This window comes from Kogia breviceps, chromosome 2 (assembly GCF_026419965.1).
Source record: "Kogia breviceps isolate mKogBre1 chromosome 2, mKogBre1 haplotype 1, whole genome shotgun sequence".
Taxonomy (NCBI): domain Eukaryota; kingdom Metazoa; phylum Chordata; class Mammalia; order Artiodactyla; family Physeteridae; genus Kogia; species Kogia breviceps.
In genome coordinates this window covers 22,617,180-22,635,929 of record NC_081311.1, presented here as the reverse complement: position 1 = coordinate 22,635,929, position 18,750 = coordinate 22,617,180, and the positions used below count along the sequence as shown (strand labels likewise).

General features: G+C 41.4%; 1 protein-coding gene across 4 annotated transcripts in view; it reads right to left on the bottom strand.

Annotated features, from left to right (window-relative positions):
- Positions 1–18,750, bottom strand: part of SORCS1 (sortilin related VPS10 domain containing receptor 1) — a 565,941-nt gene that overhangs the window by 216,043 nt on the left and 331,148 nt on the right. For all 4 annotated transcript variants that reach the window (XM_067024735.1, XM_059052971.2, XM_059052968.2 and 1 more), the window contains exon 4: positions 7,287–7,445. In XM_067024735.1, the coding sequence (XP_066880836.1) occupies positions 7,287–7,445 (159 nt within the window). The remainder of the gene's footprint in view (positions 1–7,286; positions 7,446–18,750) is intronic.

Genomic DNA, 18,750 nt, shown 5'->3' with positions numbered 1-18,750 from the left:
CAGTTTTGTACTTGAATACTTAAATTATTTACATATTCATGAGATTAGAAATCAGCTCTGACATTGGGAAATTTCAAGCACATGGAAATCTTGCCAAAGTAGCACGGTATATAACGCTCCACATATTTCTTATGAATAACTGAGTGCCTTTTAATGTAGTGCCTTGGGAAACGTGATGGCATTAGGTAGGTATCAGTTTCCTAAGTGTTTGTGCTTGTGCAGAAATCATTTGAATATCCCCAGGGGGTTGAATTTGAAGGATCCATTTATCTTTTATTTCAATCTTGCCCTTTTGACATTAAGGTGCTGCTAGGTCTACTCAAAAACAGAGTTGCTGTAAAGGCAAATACTTTAATATTTAATGGCTTACGGTTATTATAATCAATAATATTTTCTGAGTACCATTGCTTGCTCTGTTCATTCTGGTTCAGTGGTACCTTTTAATGATTGTCTAAGAGGACATTCAACATTGACTAAATACGTATAATGTCACGTATTGGGAAGACACCGGATTACGGCTAAGGAAGCCTTACGTCTAAACCTAGTTATGCGACACCAGGTGGCTCTCTCCTAAGTCTTTGAATAACACATCGGCTGGCATTCACGTGGTGCTAGCCATGTGCAGGCTCTGTGTTGAGTGTTTTACATACATTATCACAGCATCCTCAAACAGTCCTGTGAGCCAGGTACTGTTATTGCTTTCACTTCACAGCTGGTGAAACTCTAAAAGTTAAATGACCTGCTGAAGGTCACATGGCCATTTGGAGGGCCTGACAGAGTAGAGAGCTGATGTTCCTGCCTCACTTGCTGTGCTGTCTATTGCTGGTGAGAAACCAATATGACTGAGTTTTGGAAAATGCTGACATCTCTTCCCTTATCAAGCAGTCATTATTTCCCAGAGAATTTCTGGCATTCAAAGTTGTCGTGAGGGGCACAGTGGTTGAGAATCTGCCTGCCGATGCAGGGGACACGGGTTCATGCCCCGGTCTGGGAAGATCCCACATGCCACGCTGAGGCTAGGCCTGTGAGCCATGGCCGCTAAGCCCGTGCGTCCGGAGCCTGTGCTCCGCAACAGGAGAGTCCACAACAGTGAGAGGCCCGTGCACCACAAAAAAAAAAAAAAAAAAAAACTGTCATGATAAGCAATGGTCATCTGTTAGTGCTCAGTCAGGAAAAGTAGGAAAGATTAAAAAGAAAGTTGTGTTCTTTTTTTTTTAAAGAAATGTATATGAAACTGTTTAAATAAAATTGCAGGACTGGTAGAAAGACAGAAGGGAGAAAGCTGAAAGCAGTTCTTCTTTTAAAAATTTACGTTTATGCAAGTTACTAAAATTCTATTGTATGCTCTCAAACACCCTGGCAGTATAATTTTCCTTTTCTATCAATATACGATTTTAACTCAAACTCTGCCTTCATTTATACAGAGAATACTGCTGTTAATATTTAGGGTTTCAATTATTTGTGAATAGCGTTTCCTTATGAAAATGTGCTTTCTTCCTTTAAAGCCATGTTTTGGTTTTAAGTGTATCTTACACATATTTACCAAAATACTGAAGGTGAGGCCACCGTGCAAGCCTTAAGATTTCTTATTTCTTTCATAAACTTTGATACTTTGGAATATAGAGGAGAACAGAGATCCTGCAAGCTCCCACATCGTATTACTTGGACTGCTGACTCATAGGGCTCCAGAACAAGTGAGACAACACAAACTCATGAATATTCCAAAACTGCCACAAAATGAATGGTGACCCACCAAACTGTCCTAAGGGTTTTGTCCTCCCTCCACAGAATTGATCACTCATTTGTACGCACTTTTTTTAAATTCACAAAACAATGGAACGTTTCCTGAAATAAAACTGACAGGAAGATCCATGAACAGGAGAAAAACAAAGATAATGGGAAAAACAGAGAAATAAGAAAAAAGGTGATCTGGGGACTAAGGCAAGGCAGCAGATGAGGTTGACTTGCCCTGCACGGCTTTCTGTTTTAAGTTTTTGAGTTAGTTATAAACACTTAAAAATAGGAAAATGTCATATCTCAAACAAAGCAGGATTACTTCTCTAGAAAAACTATGAAAAGTCTGGTGACATTGAATGAGGCATGCTCGGTGGCAAGAACAGCAGGCTGGAGCTCACCAAGACCCCCCCACCACACCCCACCCTCCTGAAGGAACACCTGCTCTCCAGTTTCCCACAGCCCAGACCCAGCCGCCATGTTCAGTCAGTTGCTTGCTTATCTGGGTAGGAACTGAGTCCATGGTCTAGAAGGACCTGGGCACCCAGAGTGGGGAGAAAAAGCTCACTGTAGAGGACTGGAGAAAAGTGGACCCTCCTACTCATGGTCAGGGGCAGCAGGTACATCTGTAGGAGAGGCCTTGCTGCCTGGATAAGCCGAGCAAGGCGGTCTCTCCTCCCCAGCTATGAGGCACTCTGAGTCCCAGGAGCGTTCACGTTGGCTTCACAACATTGCAGACTCGCCCCTATACAATTCGCTCCGCGGTGTAACCCCTAACAGAGAAGCCCCGAGCCCAGTGCCCCAAGATGGTCAGCAGAGCTGAGGTAGATGCCTATTCGTACGCATTTCTCCTGCTTTTTTCTTTTAGTCACATCTGCATTTTGTTTTCCCTCATTTCCACTGTTTCCAACACATCATGTTTAGTGAGGTGTTTGAGACAGACTGAGAAATGCCATTGGAGGCGATGTTTCATAGCACATTTTGTACACTAGTTTATTGCCAAATTAAAATAAAGGTGTAGGGCTTCCCTGGTGGCGCAGTGGTTGAGAATCCGCCTGCCGATGCAGGGGACACGGGTTCGTGCCCCGGTCCGGGAAGATCCCACGTGCCGTGGAGCGGCTGAGCCCGTGAGCCATGGCCGCTGAGCCTGCGCGTCCGGAGCCTATGCTCCGCAAAGGGAGAGGCCCCAGCAGTGAGAGGCCCATGTACCACCAAAAAAATAAAATAAAAAAAAATAAAGGTGTAATCTGGCACACTTGGCCTGCTGCTAAGCCTTCCTTGGGTGGTTTCCTGTATTGAGGCAAGAAAGTGTGTGGGGTGGGGGTGGGGGGGGGACAAGGAAGGAAGTGGAAGCTCTGTACCTCTGTTCTCCTGGCTGCTCGGTTTCCAAATGCCAAGAAACAAAAGGAAGGAGCAGAATGTTTGGTTTGCCTACTGCTTAATTACAGAAATAACAAAACTAAATAATGGAGAGTGAGATGTTGGTGGTCCTGGTATAAACGCTGTGGAATTCTTCACGGCATCCACAGTGATTCACTGCTGTTTTGTAAAAAGCTTAAAAGGTGTGGCTGTACATACGGGTAACCTTCTGCCATCTGGCAAGAAGTTTCCATAATGTCTACAATGCTTACTTTTCTGAAAATTCCAGGGCTTTCCAAAGGCACATCCTCACATAGACCCTTCAGAGGCCAAGGAATCTATTGCCTGTGTGTATACCATGGAAGTCCCCCAACAGGGCTTTGTAAGAAGTCAAGTGACTTCTTTTAGAGCTTCAAAGGGAAAAAGGTCCCAAACCTTTTCCCTTCAGTCATTCCAGTGGTGGCTGGAGAGTCACACGCTCATTCAAAAGAATTTTTGACCTCTTGGCAATCACCTAGATATTTAATATCACGGGTAGATTTCTCTAAGAAAAAATAAGAAAAAAGGGCTAAAATATCAAAATAACCTGATCTTATGAATTTTGAGGGCTATTGGTCATACACATTTCTCCCTGATTAAAAGCCTTTTTTTCTTCTTCTTCTTTAAATCTGGCTTCCTATGGAATTGATGGCCAGTAAAGCTCTATCTTGGGCCAGAAAGCACAATCTGTTCAACCAAACTCTTTTGAGTCCCTTCAAATGCTCACATCAAAAAGTCTCTACTGAGAGTCCAGACACTCAAGATGAAATGAAGTTGGAGCAGAACGCCAAGGACCACACGGGCTCTTTCCTGCAAGCCAGAGACCCCGACTTTGTCCTCGGGGCCCTCAAAGTCTCATTCACTAAAGGTGAGAGAAAGCAATAGTAGGGAAATAAGGGAAAATTAAAGGTGGCTATGTATTCAAAAGGGGGAGCGTATGCCTCAAAAGACTGACAGCAAACAAGGGAAGAGAGGAGAGGAGGACTGTGCACAGGTGAGTGCTGACGGAGCTGCCACCTCAACACAATAACTTCTAACAGACGGTGCTCTCTACCTGAGGATGCTGTTCACCACAGGCTGGTTGAAAACAGCATCTGGCAAAGGGAATCGTAGCACCAAAGCTACCATCTTTGCTGAGAGTTCTGCAACAGTAGCAACTGTCACAGACATATTGATGAACGACACTTACAGGAAAAAACAAGTGTTCCCATTTCCAAAAGTCACTGGCCTGCCGACAGTAACACGGGGCCCTCCTTAGGGCCCACTGCTGCATCTCAGCAGGGTTCAACGCTCCGTGATTCGTGGGTGACTGCCAGCTATTATTTCCATATCACTGACCCACCTGAGTGGCCACAGACCTCCTCCACTTGACTTCAGGCCAGCACCACCAGCTAATGGCTCGTTGGATGGCTGCAGCCCGCTCCACTCCCCGCTAATGCCCCACTCCTCACGCTGTGATTCAAGCCCTGATGTATGCAGCCCTTCCCCAACCCCCTACTCATATTAGCAGGTGATCCATAATTCTTTTTTCCCAGGATGATTTCTGCTTCATTCTCTTCTGGAGAAACAGAGAGCTCAGCAGAGAGGCTGGCTTCTGCGCCTTTGCTAATCTCCAGATATCACCATCCATTTAGTAGTGAACCCTACTAAATATCATATTCAAATTCCAATTGCTGAACTTAGACATGTGACACCAATGAGTGCTCTTCCCCTTTGGGAAAATTCATTAACGCCTAAGATTTTTGGTTTGTTAGCTACGTACAGAGCAAAGACTGTTAAGGCTTCTTCTACCTCTAAAATGATAGAATTCATTTGGTCTATGGTCACAAAAGATACTTTTTGGTCCTGACCAAGACCACTGTGTACCATCCTAACTGGTCTTCTTGGTTTTGACCTCACAGCATCATAGTTTATTCTAATATTACTACCAGATTAATCTTTGTAATCTATAGCTCTGAACACATAATTCCAACTGACCAAACTGTTCAAAACGCTCCTAATTGGGAAAACAAAAAGTATTTTGCCTAACAGTCAAAGTGGTCCCCAAAAAGTTAAGATTAGGTTCCAGGAGTACATGTATAATGAACTTGCCCAAATTTCAGTTTCAGCCAAATAGACACATTCACAATCCTGTTTACATGAGTTTTCTAAACTTTACAACTTTATATTATTGTTTATGACATCCCTCTTGTGCAAAACGCACCCTCTCCGTCCCCCACAGAAATATGACGTTCATTAAAGTCCAGGTGAAATCATTTTATAAGATCTCCATCTCCTAAACCTGGGCTGCCAATTTCATATAATCCACCCAGCTACTCCGACTGGGTATCTACCGTGTGTGAATGAAGGGTCTATCTGCCTTTTTAGTCCCTCTTAGACTACTGAACTCACATGTATTTATATTCTTTCCCTAGATGGAATGAATACTCCTCGATATAGTTATTTTATACCAACAGGGCATCATGATGAGCACACGAGGAGTCTAACATTTGTGGATTTTATTTTCTTTTCAATCTCATTGAAGTGCACCTGCAATTATAACTATCGACACAAACACATTTTAAGGCAAAGAAAGCCAACCCCAAGTACCAGTTCCCATACGTGGCTGGGTCGGAGCCACATGTCCCAACTCCTCCAGAGTTATCCACTCTGCCGCCGTGCTCATGGCATCACTGCCTGAAGTACTGGCACATGAAGGGTTAAATTTGGGGGCATCTCCTCTGACACAACTGCAAAGATGCACAGTTTCCACTTAGCCAGGTAAATCTGGCCCTCAGTGTGCCTCTGGCATCAGGGGGAAAATTAACCAACTGTCGAATAAAATGCAAAAACCCAGTGGATTAAATGACTAATACTCTGTCCTGAGCTGCTCAGCTTTGCCTCTGGTAACTGCACCAGCCTGGACTAGATGCACTGTGGCTTGACTCCAGGAATGAAATTGTACATTCTGCTGAAAGGGGAGCCAGGCTGCTCGAGAGGAAAAAAAACACTAATTGTAAGTCTTTCCTATTTTTAGGCTAATGTGCATTTTATTTGGCAGTAAGGGAAGTGTAAATAAAACTCCAATCCTATGAATTTTAATTTGCTTCCTCAAAAATGCTCATGTCAGTAGAGACGTTGAAAAGTTGTTTATACTATTCCCCTCCCTTCAGGAAGAACCCCACACGTCTATACCAGCCCAGACGATTTTAACCACCTGGTTAAGTATTCTAGGGTTTTAACCCTAGAATGTTCTCCTCACTCAGGAAAGTCCGGTATTTCTTTAAATATATGTAATTTGTAACATATAATTCCTCTGAGGATAATTCTCAGAATGACCTCACTGAACCATGCATTTCACAAAGAGCATTCGAATATTTTACCTATTTTCCTTTTGGCTTTTATGGCTAGAGCCTCTCTCACATTTGCCTTTGTATACTTTTTCCCTCTAATTCTAATCTGATTGTATTTGCTGTTGCTAGCCTTATATTCTACATGAAAATGTAAGTTCCTTAAAAGCTGGAGCTACATGTATTTTATAATGTATCTGCAGTACAGAGTACATGATATATTTTATAGCATTTATCCCATAAAATACATATACATATTGCGTGTGCACGCACACACTTATATACACACAGATAAAAATACAATAGCATAACTTCATTCAATCCCTTCCTAAAACGTAGACCTATCCTTCAGCCTAACCACCAAGAGGAGAAAAGTCCTGACATTGCCCGATTCTGAATGTTATCTATGTACATTTCTCTCACTATTTTAGCATATCACTAGCTAATGTTCTTCACTCTTTCAGGGTCATCCTTTCCTTTAAAGCTCTGAGAAAAGCTATGGGTTCTTTATTCCAAAAAAATGATCACATCTCACATACACAAAGCACTGTCTGAAATTCCATGGGGGTTTCCTGATGGCCTGAAGCTTCCAGGTTAAGAACTGCTTCTCCACAATGTCTTCCTTAGGGTCTAGCTTTTTCCTTTGTGTGCTGTTTCAGATGCAACCTGAGATCCACATTGCTGCCCCTCGCCCCACCGGCACAGGGTTCAAGGTGCTGCACAGAACAAACCTGAGAGCTAAGAAGAAATGCAGCGATGACTAAGTAGGTGTCTTTCCCTAGGACGACCACGCACCACTGTCTCGAACAAGGGGATCACGCTCACCTTTTGGTCTTGGCTGTATGCCAGAATCCAGTCCTCTTGCTTGGGGTGGAAAAGTAAGCTCTGGATGTAAAAGTTCAGCCGGTACTTTTGATAGGTTGCCCCTTCGTCCGAGCTGATCAGTAAGCTGCTCTCAATCTCCGGGTCTGTGAGCAACATGATCTGCGGCAGAGAATCGTTCAGGAAAGAAAACAACAGAAAGGTAAGTGTGCAAATTCACAAAGCTTAAAAATGAGCTACATTTTTGGCAAGGGAGGGAAAAGGAACAGGCAGAGAACGCTTGGCCAAACCAGGACCTTGACTCTGTCAGGTTTGCTCTCCTACCTTGGACCAAGGCCGTGACACTGTTTTCACCAAGAAATGAAAGAGGCGGGACAGACTGAAAGGGAGGAGGAGGAAATGTAGGAGTGCATTTTCTTCCCTCCCAGAGGGCTCCTTGGGTTTTTTTTCCCCAAGGTTATTTCCTTACTCTGAAATATTTCCCATTGTTCCCCTAACCCCAGCCCTCCTTCCTGCTGAGCCTTGTCTAGTCTCCATTTGGGGGGGATGACACTTGTCACAGTCTTCTGTGAGAAAGGTGGAAAGAAGTAGAAAGAGGATGGAGTCCACTGGTTTTTCTCTCCATCGCAAACCCTCCTTTCACATCAACAACATCCCATGTCATCCTGCCTTTAGTCTGATTTTCTGAGTCTTGAGTCAAAGCCTGTGCATTCAAAAGCCTGTTCTGGGTATTGTCCAAAGGATCCTTTACCACCTGCTAACATATTAATAGTTTACTTATTTTCTTTATTGTCTATATATTCTTCTCTCCAGAACACAAACCCATTAGAATAGTGATATTTATCTATTTTTTACCCCCACAAGTGCCTTCCCAGCAGCTAGAATGAGGTCCAGCATATATTATATATTCAATAAATATTTGACGTGAATGAACGAAAGTTAAAGGAATGAATGGAAAGTTTTCAGAGTAGTCACATAGATCTAGAAAGACACCCAGAGTAATTGGAGAAGATAGGAATGTAAGTTCCATGGAAAAAGTCAGTGGACGCCCTTCTCCATCTTTGGCCTATTGACAAGAGAATATGCTATACTCATGTAAAAATTCACAGCTCCAGAGGCTTGGGACTTTCTCCTTTTGAGGGTTAATCTTGGCCACAGCGGTGTGAACAATCCACAATAGGAGCAAGATGGAGAAGCTGCTCTGAAAACTGCTTTTTACTCTCTTGTTTTACGCCTCTAGGAATATGTGATAAAGCACCTCATTTCCAACTCTGCAGGTTGCCTTTCACTCAGTCAAACTGCACACCTAACGCCTCCAGTCAGGTGGCCTTAATGCTACCCACTGACTTCTTCCCCAACAACTTGTTCATTGGCACTTTCTGAGTTTGGTCTGGAGAAGCATGGAAGATGCGCTTAATGTGTGACCGTATGAAGAGAGATCACTGCAGCCCAGGGTTTAAAGATTACCAGCTAAGGATGTGGCAGTTCTAGGAAAAGGAGAGAGAGAGAGAGAAAGGAAGACCAAAAAAAAGAAAAAAAAAAAAAAACCAACCAAACTAGAGCCCTGTCATAAGAGAACGGAGTGCCAGGCAAACACACAGGGCTTTCTCAGGCATTTGGAGGCAATCGTATTAAAACCTCAGGATAGTTGGTGTCATGTTCCAAAGTGGCGTCCCATCACTGCAAAGGGCACACAACGATCGCACACCAGACACGCTCAGCCTGAACTGCGTTCATGTTACCCAGGATGAATTTCAGGTTCCTCGCTGTTCTCTCACCCTGCCCTGCTCGAAGAGGAGAAAGGGACGGACGGATGAAGTGGAGTGAGAGGAAGGCTGTGGCTGTCAGCTCTGTTCCGGACAAGATGGAGAGCACACACAAAACTGGAGACTAATGGCCTCCCCCGCCATGTTCTGGTGAAGCCACCGTCCACCGACCATAAATTCTGACAAAGTTATTGGTCTCTCTGTCTTGTAGTCACCAAGCAGACAGTGTTCCCTTTCTGGATAACTGATGCAGAACCATCTGGTAATCTGCTAAGTACAAACTTCTATGTCATCATTTAAGTCTACTGTATGTACTAAGCAAGGACGATCAGATAGCTCCTAAATTCACAAGAATATTTCCAGGGGGTTTCATATTTACTGGCACACAAAAGCTGTCATTTTCCAAAAACAAATAAGTCATCAAATGATCACATGGCTTTGTGTCTCCAACCACAATTAACAATAATATATAACAGCCCTTTGCACTACTGCCAGCCAGTAATTTCTATGATAATATGAAGAGGCTCAATTTTATAGAGCATCTATTGTCTCAGGCGGGGAGATTTTCGCCCCTCTGCTTTTCTATTTCCCTATAAACCAGAATATGTTTACCCTCTTCCCACGAGTGCGGATCTCACCACCTGTTTCTCCTGGCAGACTACTTCATCAAAATAAAAACCCTGGGCCTATACAATATCCTCAAATCAAGTTGATTATTTATCATTTATTTAAAATACTTCTGATACTTATACTATGAGTCATCAAACTGTATGAGATATTCTGCATCCAAGTACTATTGGATGGGGGAGGTAGAATAATACAAATATTTTCAAACATATGGTTATTTAACATTAAGTAAATAAAACTACTGGCTTCCTCAGTCTTTTCTTCTGGGTACTAAAAATATGTAGAAAATCTCACCACTACTTTACAGTCTTCACCTAAAACCTTCAATTTGGGAATTTGACATTTTAGAAATTATAGAAGATGTCAGGACATTCCCCCTGTAAGATTTATAGATGTATCTGCATTACACAAACCTTCCAGTGGTTCCTCTTTCAAATCTCTACTCCAGGGCTTCCCTGATGGCGCAGCGGTTGAGAATCCGCCTGCCGATGCAGGGGACACGGGTTCGTGCCCCGGTCCGGGAAGATCCCACATGCCATGGAGCGGCTGGGCCCGTGAGCCATGGCCGCTGAGCCTGCGTGTCTGGAGCCTGTGCTCTGCAACGGGAGAGGCCCAACGGTGAGAGGCCCGCGTACCACAAAAAAAAAAAAAAAAAAAAAAAAAAATCTCTACTCCAATCCACTGAAAACAAACAGGTCAGTCTGGATCCGTTTTTGTTTAGCCATTTTTTACTGCAAAAACAACTTTGTAAGACTGCCAGTAGAATTCAAAATAAAAGAAAAATAGGGACTTCCCTGGTGGCACAGTGGTTAAGAATCCACCTGCCAATTCAGGGGACATGCCGTGATCCCTGGTCCAGGAAGATCCCACATGCTGTGGAGCAACTGAGCCTGTGCGCCACAAATTCTGAGCCTGCGCTCCAGAGCCCACGAGCCACAACTACTGAAGCCTGTGGGCCTAGAGCCCGTGCTCTGCAACAACAGAAGCCGCCGCAGTGAGAAGCCCGTGCACCACACGAAGAGTAGCCCTGCTCACCACAACTACAGAAAGCCCGTGCGCAGCAACGAAGACCCAACGCAGCCATAAATAAACAAACAAATTTACAAAGAAAAATAAATTGACCCTATCCCATCAACAAATGAAACCATGTTTGTGCCCCCTTCTACTTCTTTATCCGCAGCTACATATCATATCGTGGACTGAGTTTTTGGTTGTTTTTTTTTTTTTTCATTTAATATTATGGCCTATATTCATTTCCACCTGAACTGTAAACACACAAATGCACACACACACATTAATACACACCACTGTATACAATGTATTTCAATTGCTTAATCACAAGCTTCAACACAGGTTACAACTGGTTCAGTGGTTGAACCATAGTAAGTGCTTAATGAACTATTAACTGGATTAGTGAAATCTTATTATTTCAGTCTTCAAATTAGAATCTTTTAGTAATTATATTTCAAATGAGTTAAAGTTTGTTCTGTCATGTTGTAGGTTATGAAAAGTAAATATGTTAGTAAGCAAATAAAGAATTTAAGTAAGATCTAAATACAAAATGTTTAACCCATTTGAGAAAAAAGATACAGCGTAGATAATAAGTGTGATCCAATCTTTAGACGAAAATGATGTCCTTTATAAATAAAGTTCTATCTTCTCAAGAAGGTATTTTACTAGGAAATATTATCAAAATAGAAACTTCAAATTAGTGAATATTCCTCAAAAAATAACAGATTACATTCCTTAAATATATTCAGTGATCCCTGTTTTTGCTGATTTACATTGGCTATCTTCTTTTGGGTTCTTTTTTTTCTCTTTTTTTAATTAATTAATTTATTTTTGGCTGTACCGGGTCTTCATTGCTGCACGCGAGCTTTCTCTAGCTGTGGCGAGCAGGGGTTTCTCTTCGTTGTGGTGCGTGGGCTTCTCATTGTGGTGGCTTCTCTTGTTGTGGAGCATGGGCTATAGGCGTGTGGGCTTCAGTAGTTGTGGCACATGGGCCTAGTTGCTAAACGGCATGTGGGATCTTCCCAGACCAGGGCTCGAACCCATGTCCCCTGTATAGGCAGATTCTTAACCACTGTACCACCAGGGAAGCTCCCTTCTTTTGGCTTTTCATGTGACTCTGAATAAATGGTGTTTTGCTGTGTTTAATCTTCTGCATTCTGGAATACGATCTGAATGACAGAACTTTAAACCTTTATAAAATTTAAACCTTTATAAAAGGCATGACTCCAAACTCTGCAGGATTCCTGAAGTGAGCTCTCTAAAAAGAGGGCTTGTTTGCCTAGCATAAAGCTTGTTCCATAGTAGGTCTATACATCTCTGTATATGAACAAATGAATGAATAAAGGAATGGGTCCTCTTCGTCCCTGCTTCTGCTAAATGCAGTTCATGGATCCCTGTGACACTGAGAGTTCTGAGTCCTCTGAAACAAATCTCTGCTGTTCTACTTGGAAGTAAGTGGGGTGGGTAGAGACAATGGGAAGAGTCTGCCCTTAACAGGAAAGTAATTATTCTCTGTTCAGATCAGCCCATGAGTGATTAGAACCAGTTTACTCCTGCCCTGCAGGGTGTGCTACACTCACTGCATCTACAGGTGAACTGTTTTCCATAGAAAGTCAATAATGGTGACACCGGCTCCCACCACCCAACTCTAAGCAATTGTTCCTCATCCACTTCAGGGGAAGGAAGAAACTTTACTTGCTCTTCCTAGAGGTGATAAATGAACATGAAATGAAATTTATAGATTTCAAATATGTCACTTCTACCCCGTTTTTGGTATTAGTCCTTCTGAAAGCTCGGTGTCATCAAACATCAAATGCATCTCCACCCTCTTTGACTTGCTCCAGATTCAAAATATGGTTACATGATGTAATTCTACAAAATGTTGCTTGACAGCTTTCTGATCCTTCCAGTGTCTACTCAGAACATTCCTCCCACAAGAGTGCTCCTACCATTTAGTCTTCCAGGTTCTTTTCCTAGGTGTGTTGTTCTTGGAATTCCATTATCTACCTATTTAGGCAAGGTGGAGTTATTAATAAGAGGCAGCTTCACCACCCCAAGGCACACATTTTTTCCCACCATTTCTTTGGTCCTAAAGCAAAGAGTATTTACTTTATGTGTTGTTCATTATTTGTTTGCTCATTTGTCTACTCCTTGTCATTCATGGACTGGAATCAAGAAGAGGTAATATACTAGGGATATCTCTCTTGCTTTGCTCAAGGCTTAACTCAGATCCAGATGCCCATATCACAGGTGCATAATAAGTAATTTCCATAGTGATAATGACAATGACAAAGAGAAATAAAATTAGCAGCAATTGGGCACTCTATAGTTATCTAGCCACTCTATTCAAACAAAAATCTATCTGTAAATAGTATAAGAGGCTATCTGCAAAACTCTGGCTCCAACATAAAAAACAAATTAAGCAAAATATAATCAGAGCAAATAAATAATTGGCTGACCGATGTGGATGGAAGAGCTGCCTATTCCCAATGTGAGGTGGGCATTTACCCTTCCCAGATGAGCTGAGGGTGAAAGCAACCAGTGCTCAGCAATGGGCAACTGTTTGGAGGACAGTATTAGGGAAAATTACACAGGATCCCAGAATGACCCATGAAAAGGAAGTCACTGAAGTATGAACAGCAGTGAGAAAAGGAGAGGAAAGTGATTAAAAAGGTTCAATCAAGTAAACACGGATAGAAAAGAGTCTGTAGAAAGATGTACCCAGTGAGCAATCACTTGTCCTAAGTCCCACTCTCACCCTCTCCCCCAAACTCAGTGAAGCTCACCTAATGTTCAGTAACCCACCCATGTTCATTAACACGAAGGAGGGTCATTCAATATTAAGAGACCAGTAGACCGTTTGGACAATAGAACATCTTCTTGTGACCTGAATATTGATTCAAGGAAATTGGAGAGAAACTTTTGTACTGTATTCTGTAAGTTTACTTTTGAACTTTTTTTTTTTTATGAGGACTCAAAGATTTTGAATTTTCAGGAGGAAAAAAATAGTTTTCAAGAAGTGTATCAAACAATTTCAGTCCTTCATACTCCTCGTAATAGCCTTAGAAGACCCAACCTATTACCTATTATGTAATAATAATGATAATTCTGTCAATACTCTTTTTGCCAAACCCGGTAAGGCACAGAAGAGTAACATTCACCAGGAATGATAACATATGGGTTACATATCGGTTACACTCCTTGGAAGACAGTTCAAGAAAGAAAGTTTATGGAAGATTGCTTCCAATTTCTCTTGGGACTATGGAACACAACCCTCTCTTTCAAGTTAACTCAGAGAATCTCAAACTGAAAAACACCATTTCGCTGTGAGACTCTGTTCCCATTACTGTGACCCTCTGCATGCACACGGGCAGGTTGATATGCTGGGCTGAGTGTGGGGATACTGAACCACATGCTTGTTTGCCACAAGAAGAGCCATGACCAAATCCTAAACCTGACCTTTGTCAATGTTGTGGGTGTGTGTACTTCCTCAGAAAAGAGGAAGAAAGTGAGTTTAGTGAATCCCACTCATGCCATGAGAAGAAGGAAACACAAACCATAAATATATACTATAATCACAGTATCCCATGGGGCCTAACTCCAAAGATGGATTTGAGTTTCATTTCTGCCATGTGTCTGATGCCAATTTGAAGATCTCACAGCTCACTTAATCTTTTTTTGAGCCTCCGTTTCATCATTGAGGGTAGTGATACTATAAAAAAGCTTATATGTATTGAGCATCTGCTATGTACCAGGCACTCCGCTAAACCTTTAAAATATATTACCTCATTAAACAGTTAAAATACTTCAGATAGATATTATGTCCATTTGACAGAAGAGGAAATGAGGCTTTGAGGAATGAGGTGATTTGTTCAAGGTCACACTGCTGCTGATCAGTGGTAAAAATATCTATGGGATCAAGTAAGATCATCTGTGTGAAAGCAACGTTGAGCTTTGTGCCAATGAAACCATTATTACTTCACAAAGAAGGTCACATTAGTACTGTACGTTCTGATAGAATGTGATAGTTGAGTTCTAAAATAGAAAGAGATAAACCTTGTATTACAAATATCTCATAAAAATATTGCCTAGATGGGAAGAAGGGGGGCAATCAGGGACTGGGAGTTAAATAATGGAGATTCAATAACAAGATGATTGGTAAGATATTCTTGAAGAAATATAGATAATTTTGGGAGGGGGCTTTAAATATAAATCTATGGAAGCAAAATACCCAGTCCTGGTTCACACTCAGATTTTTCACAATGGTGCTGGCCTCCTTTTCCTTATTCTTCTACCTTCACTCCTCCATAAAACTGGTTTCATGCTTTATCATAAGTATGGGTGAGAAAAAAAATGATGAAAAAAAAAGCTCTGACCTAATGACAGTACAGGTAGGGAAACAAACATTTCCATACACGCTTGTTCTCAAAAAAGTGTATGCTAAAGCCAATAAGAATCATTACAATGTAATTATTTTCCTCATAAACAGATCCTATGTCTAATTGGCATTTAAAAAATAAACTAATTTTGCTGGAGAAATTGCTGTTATTACACTAAGGGGATAGTAGTGTATATGGACTATTCATTAATGCTTAGCATTGTGTCACCTGGTTTTAAAATATGGCATTTTTAAAGAAAAAGAATGATGTACAAACTTGAGATTTTTATTTTTGCAGTCACTATGGAGACTGATTAAATACCTTGAGAATATTTGAGCTGCCTTAAAAATCCCAGCATTATCCACAGCCTCTGCTCAAACTCAATCAGAACACACTTCCATGGTCATTACAAGTCCCAGAGTAACTTCTCTCTTAAATCCCCAAAGAGCTATAAATGCCAAAAGGTTACATCATTTTTAAATGTTAGCTGCTATCAGAGGGCGCCGTGATGCTGGGAGAAATGGACATTCATCTTCTTTGCTCATGGGAAACTTTATAAGAAATGATGTTCATTTACTGGTAAGAAATCTCTTTATTCCACTAGAAATGATAAAGGAGAGGAGGTGGGGAGAAAGAGCAATAAAGAGAAGCTATCAGTATATGTTAACATTGATTTAGGTGAGAGACATACCATTTGGGGTAAAATCGCTAAGTTGTGCATTTGATTTTAGAGTTTGAATAAATATCAAGTGGAAAGTCAGAATGAGAGGAAGAGCCCGTAGGAATGAATCCATTCTGAAAATCAGGGGAAAGAACATACCCACATGCTTCATTCTTTGCTCTCCTAGTATCATCATTCTGAGGAATATGGTTTAATTTTACTTATATTAATGCTTCATGGTAAACGGACAAATATACCAGGGTGTATTGGGGAATATTAATAAAGTCTCAGCCACATGACACCTCGCTAATGTATTTGGCTATTAAAGCTTTCCTGGGAAGACAGTGGAGACCACCAGGGGTTTCTCTCCAACAGGACTTGCAGATTAGTGAAGTGACAGTTGCCTCCCAGCCCCTCTGAAGAGCTCTCAGGAAGATGGGGCGGGAGGGGAACATCCAGAAAAAGTGCCTCCAGTTAACAAGGAGATCTAGTTCATGTAACATTTTTTCTTAGTTCCTTAATTATTTAATGACAGACACTGATCATCTCAAGTTGTTTTTGAGGGGCAGACAGGGTGGATATGCTTAACCAAGCTGCCCCGGAGCATAATTACATTCTGCTGCTGCTTCACCCTCTTCTTCCCCTTCCATCAAAGCAGACAATATAGTAATGCAATGTTTTAAGAAGATTTTTTTCCCATGATTACATGGCAGTTCTATATCTTGGCTGATTCCATTTCAAAACAAGTATCTCAGAAGCAGCAGAACTCTTCCCATATGTTAAGAGAAAAGGACCTCTGTTCCACTTATTTATTGCCATGCAATAAACTACATCAGAATAGTGGCTAGAGACAACCATTTATTTTGTTCTTGGTTTTGTGGGTCAGGAATTCCGAAAGTGCTCAGCTGGGCAGTGAGTCTTAAATCCACTTGATGTCAACTGTGGTGACTGGAACTGGAGGTTCCACTTCCAAGATGGCTTCTTTACTCATGTGTTGGTCTTAGCCTCTCTCTTTCTCTCCATTTTGAATCCCATCCTCCAGGCCCTTCCCATGTGGCTTGAACTTCACAGAGCATTACAGTTTCATGGTTGCTGGATTTCATAATTGGTGGCTGGCTTCTCCCAGTATGAGGGTCCCAAGAGTGAGTGTTCAAGGGACTCCAGTGGAAGCTGCAAGGCTTCTTATGACCTGTCCTCAGAAGTTCTAGATGTCCATTTTGACCCATTCTGTTGATCACACACGTCACTAACTCTGAGTTAGATTTAACTGGAAGAGAAAAATGGACTCTACCTCTCAAGGGGGGAAGGACATATGCACACACAGAAGGATGGCAAGAATTGTTGGCAGCCATCTTGGAGATATATGACAACAGCTATTTTCTGTACAATATGTCACTTATAGTTAAAAGGGGGGTATGATAAAAACATTATTATTATATTCAATATGAATTTAAAAGTCTTTTCATAATCATAACACATCTGGAAATCAGACAACTTGAGGCTATCATATTTTTCATTGGGTTTCGGCTGTGAAATAGCTGTTACCTTAAATTTCTGAAGGCTATAAATTCCCAATCTGGTATCAATTCAAGGTGAATATTTATTGAAGCCTAAATGAATTTTATTATTAGTCAGTCTCAGAGATATCAAGAGACCCAAGGTCAAGAAATCCTAATTTGGGGCTTCCCTGGTGGCACAGTGGTTAAGAATCCACCTGCCAATGCAGGGGACACAGGTTCAAGCCCTGGTCCAGGAAGATCCCACATGCCATGGAACAATTAAGCCCGCGCGTCACAACTACTGATCCTGAGCTCTAGAGTCCACAAGCCACAACTACTGAACCCACACGCCACTACTACTGAAGCCCGCACACCTAGGCCCTGTGCTCTGCAACAAGAGAAGACACTGCAATGAGAAGCCCGCACACGGCAACAAAGAGTAGCCCCCGCTTGCCACAACTGGAGAAAAGCCAGTGCATGGCAATGAAGACACAATGCAGCCAAAAATAAAATAAGTAAATTAAAAAAAAAAAAAAAACACGCCATTCACTTAAAAAAAAAAAAAAAAGAAAGAAAAAAGAAATTCTAGTCTGTGGATTTTCAGAATACATAAATTGCCCGGATTAAATTATAGAAGAATATATCTGTTAAATATTCACTAACATGTGCATAATTAACTGTTCAATAAGAGAGCCCATATCTAGGCATTACAATCCCATCATTTAATTAAGGATCTCATGCTATAAAAAATGAGTTTCTTAAGAGCAAAACCAGTTCTTGTCCCTTTATGTTCACAACAGAACCACCAAAATCAATTATGACACAATCTAGCAATTGAAAACAGAATATTTATTGTTCTCTTGGGTCTTAAAATAAACTGACTGACTTTTTAGGTAGCCTTGGACCAACAAAAACAACAAAAGGTCATTTGTGAATGGTTGAATGGTAAATGTGTCCCAGAAACATACAGCAAGTTTAATTTTCATTGTGCACAGACTGGTGTAAAACCAACTACAATTTTCATTTTATGTTTTTTTATTTTATATGCATCCTGCTGTATAGCTCAATTCCTATGGCTACTAGGCCAACCCTATAAAACACTCATCTGCTCCAAGTTACTACCAACGGGGAATCCACACTTTAAGAAAATATCCACAAAACCAGCCCTCCTGACTTCAGTGGTATTTTTCAGCCCCACGATTCAAAAGGAATAAAAAGGATCCCCAAAAAGGGTTCAAAAAGAACAAAAAATTTGCCTTCATAGAACCTTTGCAAACAACATGATCTTTATGTATCTGGGCTAATATCTTTTATGTATCTAGTCACCACAGTTGCTCAGAAGTTAGCATCCTTAATAATCAGAATGATACCTAATCAAGGTGGTATCATGCAATCTAATTATAAAAGTTCCATTCAATTTTGTGACTATGTAAAAGCATTTTCCTATTAAGATTCATGTTTGGGCTTCCCTGGTGGCACAGTGGTTGAGAATCTGCCTGCCAATGCAGGGGACACGGGTTTGAG